The sequence below is a fragment of the Podarcis filfolensis genome (assembly GCF_964270895.1).
Source record: "Podarcis filfolensis genome assembly, chromosome: 18".
NCBI lineage: Eukaryota > Metazoa > Chordata > Lepidosauria > Squamata > Lacertidae > Podarcis > Podarcis filfolensis.
The window spans coordinates 7,924,834-7,936,728 of record NC_139622.1 but is presented as its reverse complement, the minus strand read 5'-3'; the positions used below and the strand labels follow the sequence as shown (position 1 = coordinate 7,936,728).

Here is an 11,895-nt window from a genome sequence, read left to right as displayed (position 1 = left end):
CAGGCATTCCCGTTTTCCACTGCCTCCCACAGTTTGGTCAGACTCATGCTGGTAGCTTCGAGAACACTGTCCCACCATCTCGTCCTCTGTCATCCCCTTCTCCTTGCGCCCTCCATCTTTCCCAGCATCAGGGTCTTTTCCAGGGAGTCTTCCAGGGAGTTAACGGAATGTTAACAATAACAATAATGAAGCGATAAGACATCAAGCATGAAAAATTTCCCTAAACAGAGATGCCTTCAGATGTCTTCTAAAAGTCAGATAGTTGTTTAATTTCCTTGACATCTGACGGGAGGGCGTTCTACAGGGCGGGCGCCACCACCGAGAAGGCCCTCTGCCTGGTTCCCTGTAGCTTCACTTCTTTCAGTGAGGGAACAGCCAGAAGGACCTCGGAGCTGGACCTCAGTGTCCGGGCAGAATGATGGGGGGTGGAGACGCTCCTTCAGGTATACTGGGCCGTTTCGGGGTTTAAAGGTCAGCACCAACACTTTGAATTGTGCTCAGAAACGTACTGGGAGCCAATGTAGGTCTTTCAGGACAGGTGTTATGTGGTCTCGGCAGCCACTCCCAGTCCCCAGTCTAGCTGCCGCATTCTGGATTAATTGCAGTTCCGGGTCACCTTCAAAGGTAGCCCCATGGAGAGCGCTTTGCAGTAGTCCAAGCGGGAGATAACCCAGAGCATGCACCACTCTGGGGAGACAGTCTGCAGGCAGGGGCGGGTCTCATCCTGTGTACCAGATGGAGCTGGGAGACAGCTGCCCTGGACACAGAATTGACCTGCGCCTCCATGGGCAGCTGAGAGTCCAAAATGACTCCCAGGCTGCGCACCTGGTCCTTCAGGGCTCCATTCATGGAGTCCTGCTCACCCCCTGGAAGGCCATATCCCCAGTTTCAGAAAAGGCAATCCCCTCTTTTCAAGGAAAACTTTCCAGTCTCCAGACTTAGGAGAGGTGGTCGATAGCTCTGTCGGGTTAATCTCATGGTTGTGGGTTCGCGTCCCACATTGGGCCAAAGATTCCTTCGTTGCAGAGGGTTGACGACTCTTGGCCATCCCTTCCAACTCTGTGTCCGTTCATGCCCAGCTGCCCTCGTAAGATCTGCACAGCAATGTTATGAGACTGCTTCTTTTCTGGTTGATTCCTTCCTTGAACCTTCTCCTGCCTTCTCCTTAGATATCAACGAATGCTCACTCAGTGACAATTTGTGCCGCAACGGACGCTGCGTCAACGTTATCGGGACCTACCAGTGCCTGTGCGACTCCGGGTTCCAGGCCACGCCGGACCGCCAAGGCTGTGTCGGTGAGATTCCCAGTCGTTCGTCTCTGATACCCTAAGGCTTGGCCATAAAATGATGGGCATATTGGTGGGAGAGAGTTCAAATCTTTCTCAAGGAAGAGGGGTGGCCTTGTGTGAGGCCAAAGGAAGGACTGGACCCTGATTAAAATAAGACACAAGGCTTTGACCAGCAAGGCTCTCTGAGGAAGTGCGTACACCACACCCCTCACCAGGCCATTTTATTAGCAAAAGAATCCTTTACAAAGTGCTCATAAGAACCAATCAGATTTCCTTTGAGCATTCAAACAAACCTCAAGTGGGGACAAAGTTAAACTATAAACACTAGTTAGGCATGCATACTTTGGAGTAAATGAATGAAAACTACAAAGGAGCAAATACAGCAACCCTGGAGGTCATAAACAATCAATACACATGATAAAAAGGATGGCCAGGAAGACAGTGACCATTATCACCTTAATGTGAAACCTGTTTCCTGGCCCTAAGATTAACATCCTAAGATTAATATATAAGAAAAGCTATATCGACGAAACTGCCCATTATCTTTGAGGACCCAGGATGCCAGCCTGCCTGAGTGTGTATGTGACCTGTGAAGAGAGAGAAATGGGCAGTAGAGGGAAAAGGCATGAATGTAGTAGAATCTTATGAGATTTAATCAGAAATTATCGTCAATATTTCAAGCCCAGTCAACACAATGCATTCTGTCAGGGAACTGCCATCAGAACTAGAGGAGGAGGCGAGGCTCCACAGCAATGCTGGAGAGGGGCCAAGCAGGGAGAGAGGCAAGTCTCCTGTTGGGGAAGAAAATCAGCGCTACACCAGGGATAGAGGGGGGCCAATGGGGGAAGCAGAGAGCAGGCTCCGGGACTCTTCACTGGACACTAGCGGGGAGAGCACAGGTCCTCCGCTACCCACGCCCTCCCTGCGCAGAAGACTTCCGCGCAGGGAGAGTAGGAGGAGACTGGGCGTCAAACAACTTTTATGTTGGAAAAGGTTTAAGAAACGCCCACTGACGGATTCTGCCAGCGACTGAACAGCCACGGAGTGGATGGCTGTCCAGCGAGAAATGGTTTAACCAGCCAACCTAGCCCAGAGCGGCGGCTATTTACGCACAAGCAACCCCTAAAGCCATTACACATTCATCGTGGACACGATGGCTTGATGTATATTTTATAATTCCGCATGGTAATCCCATCTGATCCCTACGCTATCATTCTCTCCTGTAGTTTTGTTTTGTTTTGTTTTGCAAAATAAAACGAAATGTGGAGCTGGTGATCCTATATGGATAGAAGTTGAACTGTCTTTATCAGACATAGGCAAACTCCGCCCCTCCCTCCAGATGTTTGGGACTACAATTCCCACCAGCCCTGACCACTAGTCCTGTTAGCTAGGGATGGTGGGAATTGTAGTCCCAAACATCTGGAGGGCCAGCGTTTGCCTTTGCCTGGTCTTTATGATTTACCTTTAGGAAGGCGTTTCTCTTTCTGGGTTTTCGGACTATGCCCTCAGAATAATTAGAGGCATGCAACAGGGAAATTTCCCAGTAGAAAAGCGGTTTTGACTCAGGCAGATGGAAGAACTGTATACCTTTATGTCAGGGTGGGTTTGATTTAAATCAAATCGATTTAAATCACAATTTAAATCAAAACACAATTTAAATCACTAGTCAGTAAGACTTGATTTAAATCATATTTTTTTTACCAGAAAGACTCCTTCTTGCTGGTACAACCTCAATATTTACAACCAGGCGAAGGTTTCATTTTTGAAATAGTCAATTTTCAGAGTAGTTTTTACAGTTATATCAAAAATTACTGATTTGGTTATCCTGTTAGAAATACACATTTTTATTTTTAAAATTCATCAGGATCAGTCTTTTTGCCGTGGTCAGGGCATCACAGAGAGTCCACTCGTACTGTCCTTTTTGTAAGGTTCCACTTGCTGGGTATATAATTCAAGAGGATATTTTGCTCTGTAAATGTAAGGTTGTTCCGTACAGTTCTGTGGATGATTCGTTAATATATTTTTTGAGAAGCAATAAGAATTAATTGGCAAGGGGGGAAACGGGTTTAACCCCTTGCAAATCAGCTGGAGATGGAATGGAGTATTCTGGAGGGAGACATGGCTGGCTGGCTGGCTGGTTAGAGTCCTCTACTGTATGTGGCAGACTCCCCATGTCCTAGCAGCTGCTCTGTGCCTTCTAGCCTCCCTTTCAGCCTCCCCGGGTGCCCAGCCCCCGATTATTTTTCCCCTTGCAGCTGGAGATGGAATGGAGTGTTCTGGAGGGAGACATGGCTGGCTGGCTGGCTGGCTGGCTGGAGTCCTATACTGTATGTGGTGAACTTCCCGTGTCCTGGCAGCTGCTCTGTGCCTTCTAGCCTCCCTTTCAGCCTCCCCGGGTGCCCAGCCCCTGATTATTTTTCCCCTTGCAGCTGGAGATGGAATGGAGTGTTCTGGAGGGAGACATGGCTGGCTGGCTGGCTGGCTGGCTGGAGTCCTATACTGTATGTGGTGAACTTCCCGTGTCCTGGCAGCTGCTCTGTGCCTTCTAGCCTCCCTTTCAGCCTCCCCGGGTGCCCAGCCCCTGATTATTTTTCCCCTTGCAGCTGGAGATGGAATGGAGTGTTCTGGAGGGAGACATGGCTGGCTGGCTGGCTGGCTGGCTGGAGTCCTATACTGTATGTGGCAAACTCCCCATGTCCTGGAAGCTGCTCTGTGCCTTCTAGCCTCCCTTTCAGCCTCCCCGGGTGCCCAGCCCCTGATTATTTTTCCCCTTGCAGCTGGAGATGGAATGGAGTGTTCTGGAGGGAGACATGGCTGGCTGGCTGGCTGGTTAGAGTCCTCTGCTGTATGTGGCAAACTCCCCATGTCCTGGAAGCTGCTCTGTGCCTTCTAGCCTCCCTCTCAGCCTCCCTGGGTGCACAGCCCTTGATTATTATTCCCCTTGCAGCTGGAGATGGAATGGAGTGTTCTGGAGGGAGACATGGCTGGCTGCCTGGCTGCCTGGAGTCCTCTACTGTATGTGGTGGACTCCCCATGTCCTGGCAGCTGCTCCGTTCCTTCTAGCCTCCCTCTCAGCCTCCCCGGGTGCTCAGCCCCTGATTATCTTCCCCCTTGCAGATATTGACGAGTGCACCATCATGAACGGGGGCTGCGACACCCACTGCGCCAACTCAGAAGGCAGCTATCAGTGCAGCTGCAGCGAGGGTTATGCGCTGATGCCCGACAAGCGGTCCTGCACAGGTGAGCAGAGCATCTCCCCCACCACCACCCATCATCCTCAAAGTAGCATTGCTGCGCGGCCGACAGGTCCTTAGCTGTGATTCCCACATTCCAGAGGGTGGGACCAGGCAACCCTTTGGGGCCCTCTCGACTCTACGGTTCTGTGAATCTAAGATCGGAAGAACGAGGAAATCGTAGTGCTGGAAGGGCACCCCCATGGTCATCTAGTCCAACCCCCCTGCAATGCAGGAATCTCAGCACGTGGTCTCCCATCCAATTTGAAACCGGACCGGACCCTGCTTAGCTTCTCACACGTGCTAGCCGTTTTATCGACAGGCTGTCCCTTCCCTAGTTTGGATATTGTTTCATTTCAAACAATTTTATAAGTCGTGTGTCTTTTTTTCTTAATTTAATCCTTCTAAATTATGTTCTGTACGATTTGTGGTATTTTATGTCTTGCGATTTGCCTCTTTTTTATTATTATAGATGAGCAATTCTTTATTGCAATAAGTGTAAACTGTCTAATTATTATTTGTTGGTGTTTAATTCCAGTGTTTCCTATTGCATTCGAATGCATTATTGCATATTGCTCTATTTGGTATGAGTTGTTTATTTTATTTTAAAGTTATTGCAACTTATTTTATATAGGATCTGATTGTTACTATTAATGTTTGATGTTTTATTATTAATTTTGCGTGTGTTGGAAGCCGCCCATAGTGGCTGGGGCAACTCAGCCAGATGGGTGGAGTATAATAATAATAATAATAATAATAATAATAATAATAATAATATGGTGGCTCCCCACTTCTGAGTGCTTCTTCCCTGAGGGCTTGTGCCTAGCATGGGAGTCAAAGAACTCACCCCCTGCAATTCAAAGTGTTGGTGCTGACCTTTAAAGCCCTAAACGGCCTCGGTCCAGTATACCCGAAGGAGCATCTCCACCCCCATGGTTCTGCCCGGACACTGAGGTCCAGAGCCGAGGGCCTTCTGGCGGTTCCCTCACTGCGAGAAGCCAGGTTACAGGGAACCAGGCAGAGGGCCTTCTTGGTAGTGGCGCCCTCCCTGTGGAATGCCCTCCCACCAGATGTCAAAGAGAACAACTACCAGACTTTTAGAAGACATCTGAAGGCAGCCCTGTTTAGGGAAGCTTTTAATGTTTGATGTATTACAGTATTTTAATATTTTTTTGGGAAGCCGCCCAGAGTGTCTGGGGAAGCCCAGCCAGATGGGTGGGGTATAAATAATAAATTATTATTATTATTATTATTATTATTATTATTGGGAAGGAGGAAAATCTGTTTCTCCCTGCCTCCTCTCCAGATATCGACGAATGCGAGGACAACCCAGATATCTGTGATGGCGGACAATGCACTAACATCCCGGGGGAATACCGCTGCCTTTGCTTTGACGGATTCATGGCCTCTTTGGACATGAAAACTTGCATCGGTAAGACCATGCCCATTGGCCCATCCATCCTGTTAACGGAAAAATCCGAGGGCTCCCTTGGACAAAAACAAAGACACCAACCAGGATAACTTGGAGCAAAACAGCAGCCTGTAGGCTTGGCCTTTATTGATCTGTTGCAACAGGGTGCTCCCCTCACCTGCAGGAGAGAGGAGGGACCCAGAAAAATGGTGTGCAAGGCCTTATAAAGACTTTTGAAATTGCCACCCTGTAGATCAAGACCACCCCCAGAAACATCATACATACATCACAGAAGGGGTGTAACCTAAGACCAACCTCCTACATCACAGAAAAGGCAGTCTTAAAACAGAAATTTGAATATTGTTTTTCTCCTGTCGTTGTTTATCTCCTGTCTGGCAGGTTACTTGATCGGATACCCTGGGGAGCCTGGCCAGTCTTTTGTAATGATAAATACTTAGTTCCTGGGCCAGGTCACAGGCTCACACCCGATTCGTATCTTAAATGTGCCCTTAAGAGAGGATTTGGGAAGGAAAAGACAATGGGGAGGCTTTTCCACTTTGACCTTGCAGAGAAAACATTTGCTCAGTTTAGGAATCAAAATGGTTCCAGGTCGGTCTTCCTGTGCTGATCTATGTACGTAACTGTCAGAGCTACCCTAGGTCCCAGCTCACAAAGGACCAACGCTGCTTCGTTGTTAAGTATAAAAGTCTTTATTGAAGTTCAGTTTCACTTCCAGAGCCGCAGCGCGCAGCTCTACGTCTCAACTGTCAGACCGCTGATGCTCCGTCTGAGTCTCCTCCCCCTTGACACCAATTTAAGATTCTAGCCTTGCTCCACCTTCTCCGCTGCTCCTTCCTCCTCTGGGTCCGCCTGCCCGCCGGGGTTCCGCCCTTTCTAGCCTCTTCTCCCGCTGATTCCCCTGAGCCTTCTCCCTCCCTCCGGCGGGCTTTAGGAGCTGGTTCCCCATCCGGGTCTCCTGCTGTTCCGCGCGCCTGCACATTTGAACTTGGCGCGCGCGCCCAGCCAGCAGCTTTCCTCCTGACCGTTTCACTGCTGCTGTCACTGCTTCCCCCTTCGGGGGGGCTAGCTGCAACTGACCTCCCTTCCGTTCCCCCACTCTCCGATGGAGGCGTGGTCAGCCCTGACTCCCTCTCTGGAGGAGACACTGCCCCTGACACATGTGATTCTTCCCCCCCACTACACTCTGGTGGGGAAACTGGTCCCGATCCTCCACTGCTGCTTTGGGGTTCCCCTCTGGCTCCTTGTTTCTGGTGCGTCCCCCCTGGGACCCCCCTTGCCCTGACCATCGGCGCCCCCTTCTGGGAATCTTCTGATTCGCTGGAGAAGCTCATGGAATCTCTCGGGCCACTGTCATACTCCCCTACGCTCCCCTCGGATTCTTCCCCTTCGCTCTCCCAATCCTCTCTCCCCAGTGCTCCTGCTCCTGATTCCCTGACAGTAACCCCAAAAAAACGCAATATGACTGAACTTAACATAGCAGCGGCCTTTGGAGGTCTTTCCCTGCCGTACTCAAAGGTACTGGGGATTGAATCCTGAACCTTTTGCACACCGAATGTGCTCTGACAGGGAGCTTACAACCTCCCTGCTGCCTGGAGAAACAGCTGCTTGAAGTTTGGGGTGGGCACATTCTTTGGAAGATGGGTTTTCTGAATACTTTCCCCCCTTCCCCTTGCAGACGTGAACGAGTGTGACCTAAACCCCAACATCTGTCTTCACGGAGAGTGCGAGAACACCAAAGGATCGTTCATCTGCCATTGCCAGCTGGGCTACTTTGTCAAGAAGGGAACCACCGGTTGTACAGGTACGTCGCCAGGTGTTCCCGGCTAGGCCCTGCTCTGCTTCTCCTTTGCCTCTGCAGGTGAGGCAGTGGAAGTCCTGGACAGGTGCCTTGCGTCCGTAACGGACTAGATGAGAGTGTTGTTCTGATCAACGCTTGAATAAAGCTGTAAATATGCTCTCCTGGCTGAATCTTCCGTTGTGGAAACTCTGGAGGTCTTGAAATCTTTGCAGATGCTAGTTTTGGAAGTGACACCACGGATGGTGCAAGCATTGTCTGTTTGACTGGTTGTGCAAAAAGCAGACGACAGTATGCCTAAGTTCCTGTGAAGCAGAACTCAATGCTCTGTCATTTTCACTCATGGATCGTGAATGGTTGATGCAACTGTTTCAGGACATCAGAGTTTCTGTGAAATGTCCAATACAGGTGTATCAAGACAATAGATCCTGTTTGGCTTTGCTGAACTCAGAGAGTTGCAAGCAAAGAACCAAATACTTGCAGATTAAGTTACACTGCGCAAGAGAGTGTATTCAGGTGTCCTACATGGCAGGAAATGAAATCCCTGCTGATCTGTTGTCTAAGGTTGTTAACAGAGAACAACTTAAGGTTTATGTACAGAGGTTGCAATTCGGTTGACCCTCAGGTACTACAGGCTACACGGAAAGGGGGAGGATGTTAGGATATAGTTCCGTTGAACCTTAAATAGTCAGGCATGATTGTTGTGTATCACATGCCAGTTTACTTCCTGCTCACTGGGAGTTTCCGTTTTGTATATACCGTATTTTTCGCCCTATAGGGCGCACCGGCCCATAGGGCGCACCTAGTTTGGGGGGAGGGGAAATAAAGAAAAAAATTATTTCCCCCCCCCCCAGGCGCCGGGCTCCCCAGGCTTGCTGAAATCTGCCCGAAGCCCGGGGCACGCTCCGCTGTGTTCCCCGGGTTTCGGGCTGCAGGCTGCTGTCTGCAAGCCTTGGGAGCCCGGCGCGACTTCCCGCCGGGCTCCCAAGACTTGCGGATAGCTTCCTGAAGCCTGGAGAGCAAGAGGGGTCGGTGCGCACAGGCCCCTCTCGCTCTCCAGGCTTCAGCAAAAGCCTGCATTCGCCCCATAGGACGCACACACATTTCCCCTTCATTTTTGGAGGGGGAAAAGTGCGTCCTATAGGGCGAAAAATACGGTAGTTTTTGTTCTGGCTGTTTTCTTGGACACGGATGCAAGCAGTCATGTTTTTCCTTTGTTCTGATCAATGTTGAATAAAGCTGTAAATATGCTCTCCTGGCTGAATCTTCCATTGTGGAAACTCTCCAGAAAGGGTGTGCACAAGTCTCGGAATGTGTCTGAGGCTCCTGTCGCTAATTGACTGATGCTGTTCCAATGGGAGACCGGGAGATTGTCCGGAGACGACAGGGAGGCTGCCTGATGCCTTTGTCTCCCTGGCAGTATCCCAACAGAGAGCCAGCAAACTGAAGCTCTATCCAGATAAAACAGAGGCACTGTTAGTGGGTGGTTCCCTAGACCAGATGGCTGGGAGATCGCCTGCTCTTGGTGGGGTTAAACTTCCTCTGAAGGAGCAGGTTCATAGCTTGGGGGTCCTCCTGGATCCTTTGCTGTCGCTCCAGGCTCAGGTGGCCTCCGTGGCACAAAGCGCCTTCCATCAGCTTCGGCTGGTGGCCCAGCTACGCCCCTATCCGGACAGGGATGGCCTAACTACTGTCGTCTTAGCTCTGGTAACCTCAGGGTTAGATTACTGCAATGCGTTGTACGTAGGGCTGCCTCTGAAGACGGTTCGGAAACTTCAGCCGGTGCAGAATTCAGAGGCCATGTTGCTCACCGAAGCAAGAGGGTTTGAGCCTTTTGTGCCTATCCTAACCCGACTGCGCTGGCTGCCAATGGGTTTCTGGGCCCAATTCAAAGTGCTGGTTTTGAGCTATAAAGCCTTAAACATCTCCGGACCACAATACCTCAAGGAGCGCCTCTTTCATATGAACCTACCCAGACCCTGAGATCATCTTCCGAGGCCCTCCTTCGTGTGTCCCCTCCTCGAGAGGCCCGGAGGGTGGCAACATGAGAACGGGGCCTTCTCTGCAGTGGCTCCCCGTCTGTGGAACACTCTCCCCAGGGAAGTTCGCCTGGCGCTTTCATTATACACCTTGAGGCGCCAGGCAAAAACATTCCTCTTCAACCAGACTTTCTAAAAAATAAATAAAATCCGCACTTTCCCTCCTTCTCCCCTTGCAGATATTGACGAGTGTGAAATCGGAGCTCACAATTGCGACATGCATGCCTCGTGCATCAACATCCCCGGGAGTTTTCGGTGTAAGTGCCGGACGGGCTGGCTCGGCGATGGGCTGAAATGCAACGGTGAGTTTCGCCATTTCTGCATATTCCATACATTTTTGTATCCATTCTTCCTTCGACGGGACTTCTGCTTTTTTACACATACATACATATATATACATCATGCGAAAGGCTGGGCTGGATGAATCCCTAGCCAGAATTAAGATTGCCGGAAGAAATATCAACAGCCTCAGATATGCAGATGACACAGAATTGATGGCAGAAAGTGAGGAGGAATTAAAGAACCTTTTAATGAGGGTGAAAGAGGAGAGCGCAAAATATGGTCTGAAGCTCAACATCAAAAAAACGAAGATCATGGCCACTGGTCCCATCACCTCCTGGCAAATAGAAGGGAATGAAATGGAGGCAGTGAGAGATTTTACTTTATTGGGCTCCATGATCACTGCAGATGGTGACAGCAGCCACAAAATTAAAAGACGCCTGCTTCTCGGGAGAAAAGCAATGACAAATCTGGACAGCATCTTAAAAAGCAGAGACATCACCTTGCCAACAAAGGTCCGTATAGTTCAAGCTATGGTTTTCCCAGTAGTGATGTATGGAAGTGAGAGCTGGACCATAAAGAAGGCTGATTGCCGAAGAATGGATGCTTTTGAATTATGGTGCTGGAGGAGACTCTTGAGAGTCCCATGGAAGATTAAACCTCTCCATTCTGAAGGAAATCAGCCCTGAGAGCTCACTGGAAGGACAGATCTTGAAGCTGAGGCTCCAGGACTTTGGCCACCTCATGAGAAGAGAAGACTCCCTGGAAAAGACCCTGATGTTGGGAAAGATGGAGGGCACAAGGAGAAGGGGACGACAGAGGACAAGATGGTTGGACAGTGTTCTCGAAGCTACCAGCATGAGTTTGACCAAACTGCGGAAGACAGGAGTGCCTGGCGTGCTCTGGTCCAGGGGGTCACGAAGAGTCGGACGCGACTAAGCGACTCAACAACAACAACAACAACACATACATACATACATACATCGGGCATTAGGTTTAACCCCAATAATCCAGTTCTCGCTAAGATCGTCAACCCCTGTTGAGTCTGCACATTAGGGAGCTTAATGACAGAATCCTGACACACAGAAATCTAGCATCTCAGGGAGAGGGACTGTAGGCCAACCGCTTTTTGTTTTGCACATGCTAGATTTCTACGCACAGGGTTTTTGCAGCCCTGAGCTTGTGCAGAGCGCCTTGCTTTCTGCCTCCAAACAGCCCTTAGAAATCAAACGCATGCAGCAGGTTTCTGAGTTGGTTTACGGGAAAGGACCATGTCTGTCCTTAGGGATGAAAGCAAAAAAATTCAGGTCCGCCTGCATTAGTGCAAATGACTTAGGAGATAAGCCTGAACTGCAGCGTTGCGTCAATGAGGCTGACGCTGTCTCCTTCCTTCCCAGACCTGGACGAATGTGCAACGGAGGCACACAGCTGCAACCTCAACGCCAACTGTCTGAACACCCCAGGGTCTTATCGGTGCGCCTGCCGAGACGGTTTCAACGGCGATGGTTTCTCGTGCTCTGGTAAGACGGCTGGGCTGGGGCTGGGAAGGAGCCTTGGAGCCAGGGTTTGTGCAGGATCCCTTCCCGCAGCGGCCGAACAGGGGCTTGTGGGAAAGGGCTGGAGTGTGTGGGGTGAGCAATTCTCTCTTTTTTTATAATAATAATTTTTATTAAGTTTTCCATTTTAACAATCAGATCACATTAAGTATTCCAAATTATACAAATACATATCATAAAGTCCAAATATTTTGCCAAATTATAATTTTTTGTTGGGTCTTCCCATGCTTCAAGTTCAGTGGGGTCCAATCATCTTAAATTTCTACTGCCTC

The 11,895-nt window shown here is 49.7% G+C and overlaps 1 protein-coding gene across 3 annotated transcripts in view; it reads left to right on the top strand.

Annotated features, from left to right (window-relative positions):
• FBN3 (fibrillin 3) overlaps nt 1-11,895 on the top strand; it is a 156,253-nt gene that overhangs the window by 81,803 nt on the left and 62,555 nt on the right. For 2 of the 3 annotated variants that reach the window (XM_083594312.1, XM_083594313.1), the window contains 4 exons: nt 5,829-5,954; nt 7,630-7,755; nt 9,968-10,090; nt 11,465-11,587. In XM_083594312.1, the coding sequence (XP_083450438.1) occupies nt 5,829-5,954; nt 7,630-7,755; nt 9,968-10,090; nt 11,465-11,587 (498 nt within the window). Of the gene's footprint in view, nt 1-1,079; nt 1,296-4,406; nt 4,530-5,828; nt 5,955-7,629; nt 7,756-9,967; nt 10,091-11,464; nt 11,588-11,895 lie in introns of all 3 variants that reach the window. The other variant, XM_083594314.1, reaches the window with a different exon arrangement.